This window comes from Canis lupus, chromosome 27 (genome assembly GCF_011100685.1).
Source record: "Canis lupus familiaris isolate Mischka breed German Shepherd chromosome 27, alternate assembly UU_Cfam_GSD_1.0, whole genome shotgun sequence".
NCBI classification, from domain to species: domain Eukaryota; kingdom Metazoa; phylum Chordata; class Mammalia; order Carnivora; family Canidae; genus Canis; species Canis lupus.
Window position 1 is genome coordinate 33193640 of NC_049248.1, and position 17394 is coordinate 33211033.

Consider the following 17394-nt stretch of genomic DNA (forward strand, 5'->3'; position numbering starts at 1 on the left):
TGCTGAAACTAGTCTTTTTTCCTTTTGCTGTTATTCCAGCTGTTCTCTGCGTTTCACATCTGACCTTTTTATGTTGTAGTCCAAATAACTGAGCTCTTCTCAAGTTGTCCATTGTTGCATAAAAATCTTACAGCTTCTGTGTGAGTACAGCTTATTCATACAAAAAAGATATTGTTTACTACAGAAAATTTCTCCATGTAGCAACTTCTTGCTACTTTACTTCTTTTTCTTTTTTTTATTTAATTGAAAGAATTTTAAAAATTAGTTTCAGAGGTAGAATTTAGTCATGACTTGCAAATAACACCCAGCGCTCTTTACATCAAGTACCCTCCTTAGTCCCCATCACCCAGTTATCCCTAAATTCAGTAAGCAGTCACACACACTGTATTTATTTTATATTCAATGATAAATTTTTTTATAAATTCCTTAAAGATAAGAGTTGTTTCTTTAATAAGGAGCTACGCATAAGAAAAAAGGACATGTGTATGTATTATTAGGTTAATTATGATCATTCTTGCAAAGCGACAGTCTGCTCAGCTTAAATATTTATGGGAATTTATCTATCTATCTAGGCATGCCAGAAGATTCCAGGGAAGATACTGAATATCAACATAAGCTAAATCTGGTTAAGAAGCAGTGTTTCAAGAATGATATTCATAAACTGGTCCTAGCAGCTTTGAACAGGGTAGGTACAATATAGGTTTTCTGCCTTATATCATTAACTAGAATTTGAGATTTGGGTAAATAGAAGGGCTATTTTTACTTCAGTTTTCCATCTTATGTTTACTATGACAGTAGGAAGTTATGTGGGTGGACGTAAGATGTCAGTAGGGATGTAGGGGGTGAAGAGATGTACCATTCCCTCTAAAGGAAGTATACTCTTGACTACAGACTTGGACAGGTGCTTTACATTGCTAGTAACATAAATCTACTCCAGTCTACTCAATCAGAAAGAGAACTAAAGAGCTAGATATTCAGCTAAGTCTTATGAGTGATGTCAGGAATTATGGCTGCTGTTTTCTTTCTTATGGCGGCTAGTCTTTATTTTCTGGCCTGAAAAGGTTCAGTCCATGAAGACACACAGGGTGCAATGTTAAAGTCTTCTTTGATTACATGGGCTTACTTTAATTTCATTGCTCTCTTCAGAGATGACCTCTGAAATGGTTTAGTGTGCATTATTTCTTTTCATTTTCAGTTATTTACACATCTGTGTACATTTTCAATAATTACTATAATCAACTAAGTATGAAAAAAAGAGGGGGATTATGTCTCTATTGTGGAATGCAGAAAGTATTGATGGAATTAAGATGGTTTGGAAGTTTAATGTAAGATGAATTGGTCTTTATAAAAGGTATAAGAGTAAAGATGTAAAAAATTATTAGAGTTAATGTTTTCATGAAAGGAAGAGAGCAGTCAAGATAATTAATGGAAATGATTCCTTGTGATTTAGTATACTTTGGAAAATGTCATAAATTAGTTATATAGCCTGCAGAGAGGTCTCCTTTAAAAATTCAATTTAAACTGAACTTTATAATGTAATTGTCTATGATATATTTGAGTCATTTGTACTGAAACCTTAAATTGATTTTTTGAGCATAGCAATATAATGGGTTGAATTCAATTCCAGAAGTATTTGATGAAAATAAGTATGTGGAAGGAACTGCGTTAGGCATTTGGAAGATAAAAATGATCATGGTTTGTACTCCTCTGTCTTGGATCTCATGGGTGGGATAGGGGAGTAATAGCAATGCATAAACTACTTATTCAGCATTAGCATCTATGAGCCATACTAGCCTTTTATGGACAGTATTCTAGGAATGTAGAGAAAGGAGCAGTTAATTTTATTCATGGTATGTGTTGGTGAGAAGCATGAGGTACTAGAATAGCCTTATAGATAACTGTGATTCTGGTTAGCCCATCTTTTCTGAAGTTATTGAATATCACTGTGATGGAGTGGAAGGAGTCAGGAGTCAAGAGACCCAGCTCTACCAGTAAATACCATGATGCTGAGAAGTCACTCAGCTCTCAGGTCCTACTTTCTTTTGTTAGTTAATCCCAGAAGTGGTTGAGAAACTTGCCACCCCCCCCCCCATTTCAACAACTGTATAATGACACAGCACCTCACTATAAATAGTGACTGTCATTTGGAGGCAGGGAGTTAAGGGCAGGAGGAAGCAGAAGTGACAGTATTTTGTTTTTTAAAATATCCCCTGTGTAGTTCCCCTAATCCTTATCCACTTTTGAGAAAAAAATGCTCTAAAAGAGGAATGTAAGTATTTCTTTAGCTCTAAAATTCTGTGGTTGCATGTCTCACTCTGAATAAATGTTGCAAAGCATTAGAGATTTTAGGTCCAAATACTACAGACATGTGAAATAAATTACCTTTAAAAATAAGTCTGTTCTTGGAAAGCAGAATTCCCAATAAGGTAGAATTTGAGATTCAACTAAGATTACAATGCACAGACTATAAAGAGTATTTGCGAAAGTGAATTAATGTTTGGATATATATGAAATTCCAATAACATTCAGGCTGAAGTTCAAATCTGTTGCTTTTATATTTGGACTCTCAAAGAAACAGTTTGGTTTTATCTTCTTTAAAAACTTTATAGGGATTTCACTGTCTTTAGTACTGAATGTTTTAGTGGAAAAATTCAAAACCAGCTTGTTTTTTTTTTTTTTCATTTAAAAGATGAGTGATATTTAAATTCCCAAAGGATTCTTTTTCTTGAAATCCAGATATTTTATTGGATATACCTTAATGTTAGTTCTGGACTATGGTGTCTTCTTTTTTGCTCTACATTCAATTTTTTTTTTCTGGGAAGGTTCTTTGAATTGCAGTTGACATAGCTAGTAGCTAGGAAAGAGGCTGGTGTAATCATTTTTTTCCTGAGCTGGTTAGCTAACTTATTGAATAAACCATTTTAATTATTTGAAAAAAACTTTAGAGAATGTGGGGCATAGGCAATAGGATATTTCTAATTGATGTGTATAGGTGTTCTTCCCTTGGCACTTCCAAAAACTTCATTTGGATAAGATTGCCAAGTATAAACTAGTAAATTGATTCTAATTTACTTTTGAAAAGCAGTACATTAAATCACTGTTTTCAAGATGGAACATTTAATAAGTGAAAGAAAAATCCATTGTAAACTTTTAAATATCATAAACACGTACATGTGATATATATTTTCAAATTTATGAAACTGTCAAAACTCAAATATCAGTATTTTAAATTATCAGATAGTTTGAGCTCCATCATATATAGTAATGTGATATTGTCATTCTCTTTTTGCATTGAAAAATCACAGGTTTCCTGTTTCAAGTCGCTAGTCATCATCCAGCTGCACCTGAAATAGTTCAAGATTAGAGGAGTTCAAGGTAGCAGAACAAGAAGTTGAATAGAAACTTGTTAGAGTGATGGCATTAAGGACAAAGATATATGCTTTATAAATATCAGTTTGATTTACCTTTTAGTATAAAAAATAAGCCTATGATACATTTTTTAAAAGATTTATTTATTTATTTGAGAGAGCATGGGGAAGAGGGAGATGGAGAGTGAGACCAAAGCAGACTCTGCTCTGAGTGTAGAGCTTGGTGTAGGGCTCAGTTTCATCACCATGAGATCACAACCCAAGCTGAAACCAAGAGTCAGATGCTCAACTGACTTGCCACCTAGGCATCCCAGGCCTATGATACATTTTGAGGTTAGAACTAGCTGCATGATTTGTGGGGCACAAAACAAAATGAAAATGCAGGACTTCTGGTTTAAAAATTATTAAGAATTTCAAGGCAGTAGTAGCAGAGCATTATACCAAGTATGGGGCCCTTCTGAGCACAGAGATCTATTTGAGTACATGAGTGCACACCCATAAAGCTGGCCCTGCCTAGGAAGTAGGAATAGTGCTACCATTAATCAAACAGAAGGTTCAGAAAACACAATCTGCAATCTAACTTTGTCTTTTTCAAGAAGATAATAAAATTTTAGCTTTGAGCATCTGAGTTTAAGATACTGGTGTCAAGTGAAGAGTAGTGTGGACTTAGAGCTTAAGAGAGTTTGAACTTGTGCTTTGAGTTATCTGCGTAAGGGTTTCTGTGTCTCAATTTTTTTCATCAATAGCATAGAGATACTAATAGTGCTTCTACAGTGTAGAGTTATTGTGAGGATTAAATGAGTTAATATATAAAGTGCTTAAGAGAATATCTGACACATAGCAAGTGCTACATAGATTTTGGCATTATAGTTGTGGTTGTTGCTATTGTTGTTATGGTGACATGAACCACATTATTTTATAAAGTCCCATCCATGAATAGAATAGTTTTAAGAAAAGAGCTTTGGACAAAGTTTGATGATGAAAGAAGAAATTGTTGGTTTTTTTTTTTTTTTTGAAAGGAGAGATTGTAAAGGAGATGGGCAAATGAATGATTTTAAATTTGAGAATAATTAGGGGCGTACCATGTCATGGAAACCAAGAGAGGAAAAATCAGCAGTTCAATTGATAAAGGACTTTTTTCTTTGACTGGTTAAGACAGAAGTCTGATTATATGAAATTAAGGGGTGGTGAGAATATGGATATAGTGTGTGTAGATGTTTCTATTAATAAGTTTAGAAATGGAGAAGTGGTACTTGATGGAGGGAAGACCAATTAAGGGACCCTCTGTCTTCCACTTAGAAGGTTTTCATCTCTGAGGTGGGTGTTTAGACCAAGGCCTGAACTGTGGCCATCACTTAGGGCTAACTGCAGGGACAGGGAGTTCTCTCATTTCATTTCACCCTCGTAATAACCCTGCTTTATTAGGATCAGTGGAAGGTGAGGAAGCTAAGAGGAACATGAGCCATCCCTTCAAGTTTCACTTTGAACCACTTTGAATTTCTTTATATTTCTTGAATAATACTTTCTGAGTAAATAGCACTTCTGAGTAAACGTTATTTCATTCATTTTTAGTAGAACTAAAATGGAACTACTAGGTTTTAAAGTGGAACTAAGAGGCAGAATTGAAACCTAAATTTAACTGGCTCCAAATTACTACCCAGGAAGTTGGTAAGATGGAAATAATGACAGGAAAATGTGCAAAGGGAGGCTAGGATAGAAGGGTGTTGTTGAAATGATAGAAGAAATGTCCAAGCTGAGCAATTATGAGGCAGAGGAGAAAGACACAGAAGGTGCTTTTCTCCACACCCAATACCAAAAAATAGATGCTGAATGAGGACAATTGAGAGGTAGTGGAGGACTAGATTGGAAGGAAATGAACGTCTGTTCATTGGTAGTATGGAAGTGAGAAAGGTTGGAGGATAGATGGTTTTGGTTGAAGAAGCTACAACAGAGCTTGAGATCTGACATGAAGCTCTCAACTCTGTGGTATACCCGTGGTGTCAGTCGGAGATTTGGAGTAGAGATACCATGAAACCAGTGTCTGTGAAAGCAGAAGTCCTGTGAAGGATAGCATTGCAATTTTTGAAAAGAAAGCTGTTAGATGGATATTCCCATCATGACAGAAGTTTGTAAAGCATTTTGGAAAAGTAGAGATGACATGACCCATTCCATGTAAGAGTTAGCTACATGTCACAGATGTCAAAAGAGGGAAAGTGTGGTTGTGGTTGTCCATGGTGGGAAAGTGTGTTGACTGTTTCTCCTTAGTCAATGAGTAGGATAGCCTAGAAAGAAAGAAAAGAAAAGAAGAGAAAAGAAGAAAAAAGAAAAGAAAAAAGAAAGAAGTGTCCTCTATTACAATACTTGTAAATAATGTCAAATCATCTGGAGGAGCTGAGATTAAAAAGTTGGAAGGGGTAGCAAGTAACCTCCTGGGCTTTTTTTTTTTTTTTTTGCTCCTGGGCTTTTAAGGGAATACATTTATATACAAATCCTAGTCCTGACACTTAACTAGCTTTGTGACTTGAGCTCTTCTTGTTCTTGCATCTTTAAAACCTGGTGAACCTATTATATAGGCTGTTGAGGGGGAATAAATGAGATTTGACACTTAAAGAGTAAATTTTCAATTACTATTTTCTGTAGTGAAAGTAAGCATTGCATTTTGCTGGTTAAGTATATAGGCAGTGGGATTGAACATCCCTGATTTGGTATCATCTCAGCAATGTACAATCTGTGTGACTTAAGGAATACTCAACTCTTTAACCCTCAGTGAACTCATTTTATAAAGGGAATGATATTAGTATGGATTTAAGATTCTTGTGAAAAGAAAATTCATGTCAAGTACTTGGTACAAAACAGATATTCAGTAGGCATTAAAATGGTAGCTCTTATCCTTAACAAGAACTAAAAAGTGATTAGTAATACAAGACACAAATCAAGGATAATAATCTTTATTTAGACTACTTAGTTTATATTTTATCAGCCTATAGCTGGCTTTAACTAAGGTAAGTATTAAGTCATTTTAAGTAGCAAATATTAATTGTCCTTCTGATTTTAGTTCATTGGAATTCCTGGGATTCAAAAAAGTGGATTGAAAGTAATTTCTTCTCTAGCACAATCTCCTGATGCATTAGAAGTATTATCCTTGGAAGGTGCTATTGATTCAGTGCTTCACACACTGCAGATGTACCCAGATGACCAAGGTTGGTACAATTTGAACTCAGGATTTACGATAGATTTTTTATAGGCCTTGAGCTGTTGGTTGGATGTCTTTACTTTTTTTCTCCAGTTTTGAGATTTAAAACAACTCATTTTATTATTTTTTCTTTTATTCTTTTAGAAATTCAGTGTCTGGGGTTAAGTCTTATAGGATGCTTGATTACAAAGAAGAATTTATGCATAGGAACTGGGCATCTGCTGGCAAAAATTCTGGCTTCCAGTTTACAACGATTTAAAGATATGGCTGAAGTACAGATTAAAGTATGTGCATTGTCTTGAAGGGAGTTTGGGATGGTATGAAGATTTCTCTTTCAGAGCAGTTGGGACAATTCCTGCTTTGCATTAATGGAGATATTCTAGTTAATTGAAAACCATTTATCATTTTGTAGTATTTTAATTATAGAAGGTAAAGAGAATTGGATTGACTCGCTAAAGATCCTGTTTTGTTATTAAATCTCTAAAAATCAGCATGTTTATTTCCCATTTGTCTTTTTCATGAAAGAGCAGAGAATGTGCTAAAGAAATTCCACCCAGCTGACCTTTATTTGCTTAGATTTTAGATAAATAGAAGTTACAATTATTCCAAAGTTTGTCATTCTCAGTGTTTTATTGTGGGTTACTTACCTCTAGTAATTTTTCTCCTTGACTTTTTTTCTTGCAGTAAAAAAACTTTAAACATTTTTAATCAAGCAAAATTTCACATGTGATGTATAATAACTGTTCCTTATAAGGAATGAAAGATATTGGCTTAGAAGAAATTAAGAAATAAATTAGCTCAGATCTTTTTTTCCTATTATACATTTATTTATTTTTATTGAAGTATAATTAGCATAATATCCTATTAGTTTCAGATATACATCATAGTGATTTGATATTTTTATACATTACAAAATGTTCTCCATGTTAAACTAGTTGCCATCTGTCATCATACAAAGTTATTACAAAATTATTGACTATATTCTCTATGCTATCCCCATGACTTATTTATTTTATAACTGGAAGTTTATACCTCTTAACCCCCTTCAACTATTTCACCTGCCCTCAGCCCATCCCCATTCTGATAACCAACAGTTTGTTCCTTGTATCTATGAGCCAGTTTCTGTTTTGCATTTTTTGTTCACTTGTTTTGTTTTTTAGATTCAAATATAGGTGAAATCATATATATAGTATTATCTTTCTCTGCTTGATTTGTTCCACTAAGCATAATATCCTCCAAGTCCATCCATGTTGTTGCAAATGGCAAGATTTCATTCCTTTAATGGTTAATATTCAATTTTGTGTGTGTGTGTGTGTGTGTATCACACCTTTATCCATTCATCTATCAATGGACACTTCCATGGTTTCCATATCTTGGCTATTGAAAATAATGCAGCAACAAACATAGGGGTACTTGTATCTCTGACTTGGTGTTTTCACTTTCTTTGAGTAAATAACCAGAAGTGGAATTGCTGGATCATATGGTGTCTTTATATTTAATTTTTTGAGGAACCTCCAAAGTGGCTGCCCTAACTTCCATTCCCATCAACAGTGTTTGAGGGGTCCCTTTTCTTCACATTTGTTACTGACAGCACTTGTTATTTTTTGTCTTTTTGATAATAGCCATTCTGACAGGCATCAGGTGATATCTTTTTTTTTATAAATTTATTTTTTATTGGTGTTCAATTTGCCAACTTTCAGAATAACACCCAGTGCTCATCCCATCAAGTGATATTTTATTATGGTTTTGATTTGCCTTTTCCCTGATTCATTAGTGATGTTGAGCATCTTTTTAGGTGTCTGTTGACCATCTGTATGTCTTCTTTGGAAAATTTTCTATTCAAGTCCTCTGCTAAATTTTTAATTGGGTTATTTGGTTTTTTTGGTATTACATTGTATAAATTCTTTATATATTTTGGACATTATCCCCTTACTGGGTATATGGTTCACAGTTATCTTATCCCATTCATTAGATTATGTTTTCATTTTGTTGGTGGCTTCCTTAGCTGTGCAAAATCTTTTTGGTTTAAGTCTCATTTGCTTATTTTAACTTTTGTTGCCTTTCCCTGAGGAGTATAGTCCAAAAGAAATATTGCTGAGACTAATGTCAGGGACTCTATTGCCTATGTTTTCTTTTAGAAGTTTTATGGTTTCAGTGCTTGCATTCAAGTTGTTAGTCTATTTTGAATTAATTTTTCTATATGGTATAAGGTAGTGGTCCAGTTTCATTGTTTTTGCATGTAGCTGGTCCAGTTTTCCCAATGCCATTTACTGAAGAGACTGTTTCTCCGCCCCCCCCCATTGTATATTCTTGGTTTAATTGATCATATAGGCAAGGGTTTATTTCTGGGATCTCAGCTCCATATCATTGACTTATGGGTCTCTTTTCATGCCAGTACCATACTGTTTTGATTACTGTAGTTTTGTAGAATAGTTTAAAATCAGGGAGCATGATACCTCCAACTTAATTTTTCTTTCTCGAGACTGCTTTGGCTATTCAGGGTCTTATGTGGTTCTATACCAATTTTAGAATTATTTGTTTTAGTTCTGTGAAAAATGTCATTGGTATTTTGATAGGGATTGCATTAAAGCTGTAGATTGCTTTAGGGTAGTATGAATATTTTGACAATATTGATTGTTTGAATTCACGGGCATGGTGTATCTTTCCATTTGTGTTGTCTTTAATTTCTTTCATCAATGTTTTATAGTTTTTAGTGTATAAGTCTTTCATCTCTTTGGTAAATTTATATTTAGGTATTTTATTCTTTCTGGATACAATTATAAATGGGATTGATTTCTTAATTGCTCTTCCTGATAGCCTATTATTAGTGTGCGGACATACAACCAATTTCTGTATGTTAATTCTGTATCCTGCAATTTTAACTGAATTCATTTATTTGTTTAAATAGTTTTCTTGGTAGTGTCTTTAGGGTTTTCTATATATAATATCAATCATCTGCAAATAGTGACAGTTTAACCTCTTCCTTTCCAACTTGGATGCCTTTCATTTCTTTTCTTGCCCAATTGCTGTGAGTAGGACTTTTAAAAGTGGTGAAAGTGGGCATCCTTTCCTGTTTCTGATCTTAGAGGAAAATCTTTCAGCTTTTCACCATTGAGTATGATGTTAGCTGTGTGTTTGCCATATATGGTTTTTATTATGTTGAGATAGATTCCTTCCATATCCACTTTGCTGACAGTTTTTTTTAAAAAAAAACATTAACAAAACAAGTAGTCTCTTTAAGAGTTTCTGCTTTGGTTGTGTTTGTTTTAGTAATGGAGTTTGCAGCTTGTATAAATCACACTCAACAAATATTTTCATTAATGGCAGAACTGACCAGGAATCAAAATGTCTAGGCTTTATCTGTCATATAGACATTATTAGTAAAGGGATAGTGTATCTAAGGTTTTTAATTATAAAGTGCTGAACACACACACACTTAGATTAAAAACAACAATGTGTTTTATAAATCCGCTTTTCATAGTGTGTCTCAGCCTAGGATGATTAAAGCCAAGCCAGAATTAAAAGTAATCCTAGAGAAAGGAAATAAATTTGTACAGGTACAGAGCTCTCAGTTTACTTGGTATTAATTCATGCAGGTATAAATTTTAGGATCTCTATTAGTAGAAGTTGTGAATGATTGACCAATGGGCTAAATTTGGCCTATCAATGTATTTTATTTAACCATTTCAGCATTTATAAGATTTTATTTTGAATTATGTACCTTTTCTACATTTGTGTTACTTGCTTTGCTGGTGCATTCATTTGAATTTGGAGGAACCTCTAATCTAGTGATAGGTGGACCACATGTTTCTCAGACCTGCATAAATTAAGACTACTTCTCTTACCAAATGTTAGTAAGTATCTGTAGAAATTCAACATCTTAAAAGCTCAAAATAATAATTGTATTATTTAGACAATTTCATTAATATATTATTCTGAAAGATAATTTTATTTTATTTTATTTTTTAAAGATTTTATTTGTTTATTAATGAGAGACACAGAGAGAGAGAGGCAGAGACCCAGGCAGAGGGAGTAGCAGGCTCCCTGCAGGGGCCCCACATGGGTCTCCAACCCGGGTCTCCAGGATCACGCCCTGGGCTGAAGGTGGCGCTAAACCACTGAGCCACCTGGGCCGCCCAAGATAATAATTTTAAAAGTTCAATTGATCTTTTTGAGTTTATCCAAGCTAAGTAATAGTACACTCAAAAGTTCATTCTTTCTTTAGAATATCTCATAAGTGGAGAGCCCAGACTCTTCTTAGGAATATGCTTGAAGTGATCCTAAAATGTAATGGAAGGACTGATTAGTTCTTTTTTTTTTTTTTTGACTGATTAGTTCTTTATAAAAAATTTGTTACTATGATGTAAACCTCAGAGTGCCTTTAGAGCTTTTCTCTAATGTACTCAAGATGAATGAAATCTGGGAGCTCACAGTTGTCTCTTTGGAGTTGAAATTTCAAAAGAAAGCACGCGTGTGTGCATGCACACACACAAAGCACAGAAGAAAGGGGGAAATACTAGGCTATTTAGAGAAACTAATCTGCAATCTTGTAATAAAAAATACAGTTTATTGGCTGGTTTGGGTTTGTAGCCCTGCTGATTCAGCTATTCTAATATTAATTAGTATTTGGCTTTCATCCTTTAAGTATGGCTTCAGACAAGAATCTTTAAAAGCCAACTCTTAATGCATTAGGTATTTTTTCTGCTTTGCTAGACAATGGTTTGTTACTTGTCATTTTATTCTCTCTTTACCTGCTATACTTCTTAGTAATGAGAGATCAAAGTGTGTTTATAGGATTATTTCAAGGCTTACAGCTTTTAAGTACAAACCCAATAAATATATCTACTTAGTTAAGTGTCATATATAGTCTTTCTGTTTTATATTATTTATTTATTCTTTTGGCCTAGAATTGCTGATATTATTATTTTGGTCACACTTTCAGGGATTTCAGACAATCTTGACAATACTAGAATTGTCAATGTCTTTTGGAAAGCTGCTGGTGAATCATTCCTTTGATTCTGTGATATTCCATCAGATGTCTTCCAGTATCCTTGAATCAAAGGATCAACAGGTACAGTATTTTTTACCTATATGTTAACTGTTATGTATTTAGCTAACTCTAATCCTCATTTCCGTTCTTTTTAGTTTCTAAACCTTTGTTGCAAGTGCTTTGCGAAATTAGCTATGGATGATGAGTTAAAAAGTGTGATGCTAGAGAGAGCATGCGATCAGAATAACAGTATCATGGTTGAATGCTTGCTTCTGTTGGGAGCGGACGCCAATCGAACAAAGGAAGCAACATCTTTAATTTGTCAGGTAAATATTCAAGGCCTGACTTTTGTGTTTTCTCTGTTATTTGGACTCTACCAATGTATAGCTTTTACTTACATCCTGTTATTCTTTACTACAGAATCTACCAGTTAATTGCACCATTGCTTGTGATTTGTAGTTGGAGTTTAGATTCATAGAATTTCAGAGGTAATAGGGTCCTCATCCTTCATTTTACCTTTTTACCTACCTTGTTATGTTGATAAAGAACTTTTCAAATCCATCTCCAACTATGCATCTCTCTGAAAATTATTCTCCAGGCACACTCCACACAACATATGGTTTTATTTTGATCATCTTTCAACCATTTTCTCTCTATTTTCAGTTTCTCTGCTAGAAAATTCTCTCCTCAGAGCTTCTGTGTGTGGCCATGTAGGCAGTGTACTGCACGTCTTTGGGGATGCCGTTCACACTGACAGCCTCTGCCATTGGCCAACCTCTTAGTTGTGTAGCACTGCAGTCCTGCTTGCCTTTCCTCCCTTCCCTTGTGCACTGTGCAAACGCATCAATCGAAGTGTTCTCCTTTTCCTTCACAATCTAACCCAAATTCTTTTTCCCTGATAAAGCCCTCCCTGCACTTGTGACCGCCATACAAAATAAAAATTTACTTCTGTAAGCCCGTGACAATTTATGTGCACTTCTTTTATATTTTGTGAGTTATATGAAAGTAGAAATATACAACGTTCATCTCTGTATCATTTAGAATAGCTAACTCATTGCTTTACATACAGTGTGAATTCAGTCAGTATTTGTTGAAGTGTATTGTATATTATTTCAAGTTTGCCACTCTATAAATTTTAGAGTTTATAATAGCATTCAGGTAGCACCACATATATTTTCTAGAAATTTAATATTTCTAACAAAGCAGTCATGTAATGACTTAATATACATTATTAAGTAAATAACAAAGTAGTATATTTTCCAATAATTTACTTTAAAGCCTTACTTTATTCAATTTCCCACTTGCCTATGGATTCAATTTGTCAACTATAAACTAAGTTAGTGCTAATTAGCATGCTGTATAAAAAGAAACTGAACCCGTAACTTATTTTCATGCAAAATTAATTTGTGCATTAAGATCAAATAAATAATCAAATTACTTAAACTTACTCAAATTTCATTTAAGAAATCCCTTAAAAATAGTTGCTTCTCTATTATTAAAGGTAAGTTAATTATTTCCCTCAATAATGTAATACATTTTTATTGTGTCTCTTTCATTTTTTTTTATAATAATAAATTTATTTTTTATTGGTGTTCAATTTGCCAACATACAGAATAACACCCAGTGCTCATCCCGTCAAGTGCCCCCCTCAGTGCCCATCACCCAGTCACCCCCACCTCCCCTTCCACCACCACTAGTTCATTTCCCAGAGTTAGGAGTCTTCATGTTCTGTCTCCCTTTCTGATATTTCCTACCCATTTTTTGTCTCTTTCATTTGATCTGCAGATCATTGCTTAATGTTACTTGCTAATGCCAAAGAACTGAAAAGAAACTTCCCCTTCACATTTTTGTTAAGGAAATAACATACCTAACAGCACTTGATGGCAATAATTTTACATTCCCAGTGGAAATGCTTCCTACTCTTCTCTCAATTTATGCAAATCTTTTTATACAAGCTTTTTGTTTTATTCTCCTTCCCACAGTCTTTTGGACTTAGTGCACTTATTTATATCTTTTTAAACAAAATCAGATCTTTACATCCATGGGTATATTAAATTTACAGAATTTATCTTAGTTGCCAGAACATTATTTACATCTAAGGAATAATAAATATTGATTAAATTTTGTGGATAGATTGAACATGTGTTGTTTTATACTAGTATAAAATAAGGTAGTCAACACTATTTGTGACTAGTGCTGTATAATTAAGATCTGTTTGGAGCAAAGGTGGAGCTAACTCTGTTAGGTTTTCTGAGGAGAATTTAATTATTCCTATAGAAGAGTTTGAAAGATTGATACTGGGCATGAAAATGCGTGAAATGAGATCCAAAGATGAAAATCATCAAATGGCGGGAAGAGCAACTATGATGAAGTCTGAATAAAACTGATAACAAACACTGTTGTGGTGTTCATTACCACCTGGGCAATACTCTGAGTCCTTTATTCAATTTAATCCTTACAACAACCTTAGGAATGGGTTCTAGTATTATTCCCATTTTACAGGCAAGGAATTGAGGCACAGAAAGATTATGCAACTTGCCTAAGGACACTCTCCTGGTAGGTAATAGAAAATCTGCCTCCCAAATGCCTGCTTTAATCCCTTGTCTACACCATAGATTCATGGTATGGTGGTGGTAGTAAGGGGAGGAAGGGGAGTTGTTCATTCATTATCAAAGGCTAGTATGAAATATTTGGTTTTCATTGTATGCTGCATTATTTATAAATTTGAATATGAGAGAAAGGATTGTAAAAGATAGCAAATTATACTTTTGATAATCTTTGCATTTTGAATTATTTGCCATTATTTGAATGTAAAACTTATTTCTGAGCAGTATTTTTTTCTTCTCATGAAGTTGAAATTACTTTCATAATTTTTTCTTTTGTCTGATGCAATTTCTTACATATCTGTCTCCTTATGGCACCATATACCAAAAGTAAGCTTGGATCTTTTGAGTCCTCAAGGAAAATACTCTATAAAAATGTTTGAGCAACTTCTAGGTGGAGAGCACAGTGTTAAATAAGTAGTAAAGAACATATAAAGGGTTTCCTATTTCAGGATGGTTTCTTTCTAAGTGTGTATTGAGGGAAGAGAGAGGATAAAACATAAATTATCTTAATATAAGGTAGGTAGTGGGATCCCTGGGTGGCGCAGCGGTTTGGCGCCTGCCTTTGGCCCAGGGCGCGATCCTGGAGACCCCGGATTGAATCCCACATCAGGCTCCCGGTGCATGGAGCCTGCTTCTCCCTCTGCCTGTCTCTGCCTCTCTCTCTCTCTCTCTGTGACTATCATAAATAAATAAAAATTAAAAAAAAAATTTAAAAAAAAAAGGTAGGTAGTAAGTGCCAACTTAGACATAAAAATTTGCTGGGCTACAGAGAAGGCATTTGTGGTTGAGTCTTTTGGCTCCTTTGTCCTTCCCTCTGTCCCTCTCTCTCGTTTTTTCCCCTCCTATCCTTCCTTTTAAATTTTCTGTGGGCTTTTAAAGAGGATTTTAGTAATTTGCTAATTAAATTAAATATATTTCCTAGGTATTATACTAGGCTACAGAGGTACAAATGGAATTAAAATAGCATCCGAGCCTTTCATTCTAGTTTTAAAACAGATAGATATGTTTGGTTTAGTGTGCTGAGTGCTATGATAAACAAAGGTGATGGGAGCCTGGAGGAGGAAGAATGTGTGTTGGTTGGGAGCTCGGTAGCATGGACTTACTGTGCAAGAGATTATAAACCTGTTCCTTCAAGAATGAACATCTTTTTGCTAGATGAAGAGCAGAATTAGATATTTAGGGCAATAGAAACAGTATACGAACTAGAAAGTTCTGAGGCTTAAAATTGCATGTTGTGTTTGAGGGAATAACTTGGAGCAGAGGGGTTTAGAAGATTTTTGAACAGGACAGTGACTTGATTATTTCTAAAGGAGAAAGGTACTGTAATGGTTCTGAGGAGAATGGGTTACAGGTGGGTAACCTGGAGGCTGGCAGGCATTAAGCTGGTACCATCAAACCACACAATGGTCCCCTCAACTCCTTTGAACATACTTTAACTCTAGAGAATTCAGGAATTTCCCCTAATCTCTTCCCCCTGATCTGGTACCTTGGATCTTAGGGTCTTCTTCTCTTTTTCTTTTGTTTTCTTTTCTCTTTTCTTTTCTTTTGTTAATCCTTAATTTTGGGTAGTGAAAGGAGCACAGGGTTTTTGGAGCGAGCAGATTTGACTTCAAATCCAAGTCTCTTGTTGACTGTCTCTAAGGGTTTGGACAAATCATATATCTTTTCTAAATATTCATCTCTAAAATGGGGATAATAGGTTTTATGGGATAAATTTTTTTCTTTAAAAGATTTTATTTATTTGCTTAGTTGAGACAGAGACTGAGAGGGAGAGGCAGAGACATAGGCAGAGGAAGAAGCAGGGTCCATGCAGGAAGCCAGATGTGGGACTTGATTCTGGCACTCCAGGATCACTCCCTGAGCCAAAGGCAGACGCTCAACAGCTGAGCCACCCAGGCGTCTTATGGGATAAATTTTTAATAAGGATTAGAAATCAAGTGTATACAGACTTTACAGTACTTGACATATACTATTTCTATTATCTGTTACTTTGACCTTCTAGTTGATAGAGCATCATATTCCTTCATCTTTAAGAAGCTGTTCCTGCATAACCTAGTACGCTACAGTTTGCTAAGTCTTCCCTCTGCTCCTGTAGTTTTTGTAGCACCTAGCATACTAACTTGTCTTGAGCACATGCTCTGAAAAAGTATTTAGAGGAAGGTAGAAAACTGAGAGACAAGAAATTTCTTTGTGGAAATTCAGATTCTTGTCCTGAAAACCAGAAATGAGAGATGACTGTCCTTTGCATGTGGCATTAACAAGTTTTGTAATGTTTATATTCTCATTTGGTTATCCTATATCATGAATGAAGGCAGGGCAGTAGTCTTTACTGTGTATGGTACTAGTTTCCCAGATGTTCTCCAAGGAGCAAACAGAAGCCCAGAAAGTATAAGCAGTGTGTATCATCAGTGGAGACTTAGGTCTTCTGACTTCATGTGTTATGAGCTTTTTATCCATATCCTGTTGCCTTTCTCATGGTAACTAATTCTCACAAGGCAGATTATTTGGCTAATTACTCTGATATTTGTGGCACTAATCTTATTTTATTTTCGTAATATATTTCAAGGATGAGTTTTGCCTTATTTTATTTCTATCTAAATTTAAGGGTATAGAGAAAAATCACATGAAATTCAATTTACTAGTCTACCAAAAGGAAGAAATACAGGCCTTTAATACATTTATCTTCCCTTTTTGTTTAATAGGTATGTGAGAAAGCGAGCAGTCCCAAATTGGTGGAACTGTTATTGAATGGTGGTTCCCGTGAACAAGATGTTCGGAAAGCCTTGACAATAAGCATTGGAAAAGGTGACAGCCAAATCATCAGCTTACTCTTAAGGAGACTTGCCCTGGATCTGGCCAATAATAGCATTTGCCTTGGAGGATTTTGTATAGGAAAAATTGAACCTTCGTGGCTTGGTCCTTTATTTCCGGATAAGACATCTAATTTAAGAAAAGAAACAAGTGAGTATTAGCAGGAATATTTTGTTCAAGTCTTGTTTTTATCAGTATTTTTTATGTCACTCATCTTTTCATTGGGTTTATTTCAGTTTTGTGCAACTTAAGCCAAAAATATTGAGAAGGTTTGGATATCAATTTTTTTTGTCATGAAATGCTTGAAAGCAATATTATATTTAATTCTTTATGCCCTAAAAAATACATATTTTACAATGGAATCATTCTGACCACTTGCTTTTTAAAGAAAAATTATTTTATTTTTTATTATAAAAGTAATCCACG

At 34.6% G+C, this 17394-nt stretch overlaps 1 protein-coding gene across 1 annotated transcript in view; it reads left to right on the forward strand.

Annotated features, from left to right (window-relative positions):
* Positions 1-17394, forward strand: part of LRRK2 (leucine rich repeat kinase 2) — a 139801-nt gene that overhangs the window by 33980 nt on the left and 88427 nt on the right. Inside the window, exons 14-19 of the mRNA XM_038577307.1 lie at positions 573-685; positions 6424-6568; positions 6706-6845; positions 11504-11632; positions 11707-11877; positions 16860-17118. Coding sequence (XP_038433235.1) covers positions 573-685; positions 6424-6568; positions 6706-6845; positions 11504-11632; positions 11707-11877; positions 16860-17118 — 957 coding nt within the window. The remainder of the gene's footprint in view (positions 1-572; positions 686-6423; positions 6569-6705; positions 6846-11503; positions 11633-11706; positions 11878-16859; positions 17119-17394) is intronic.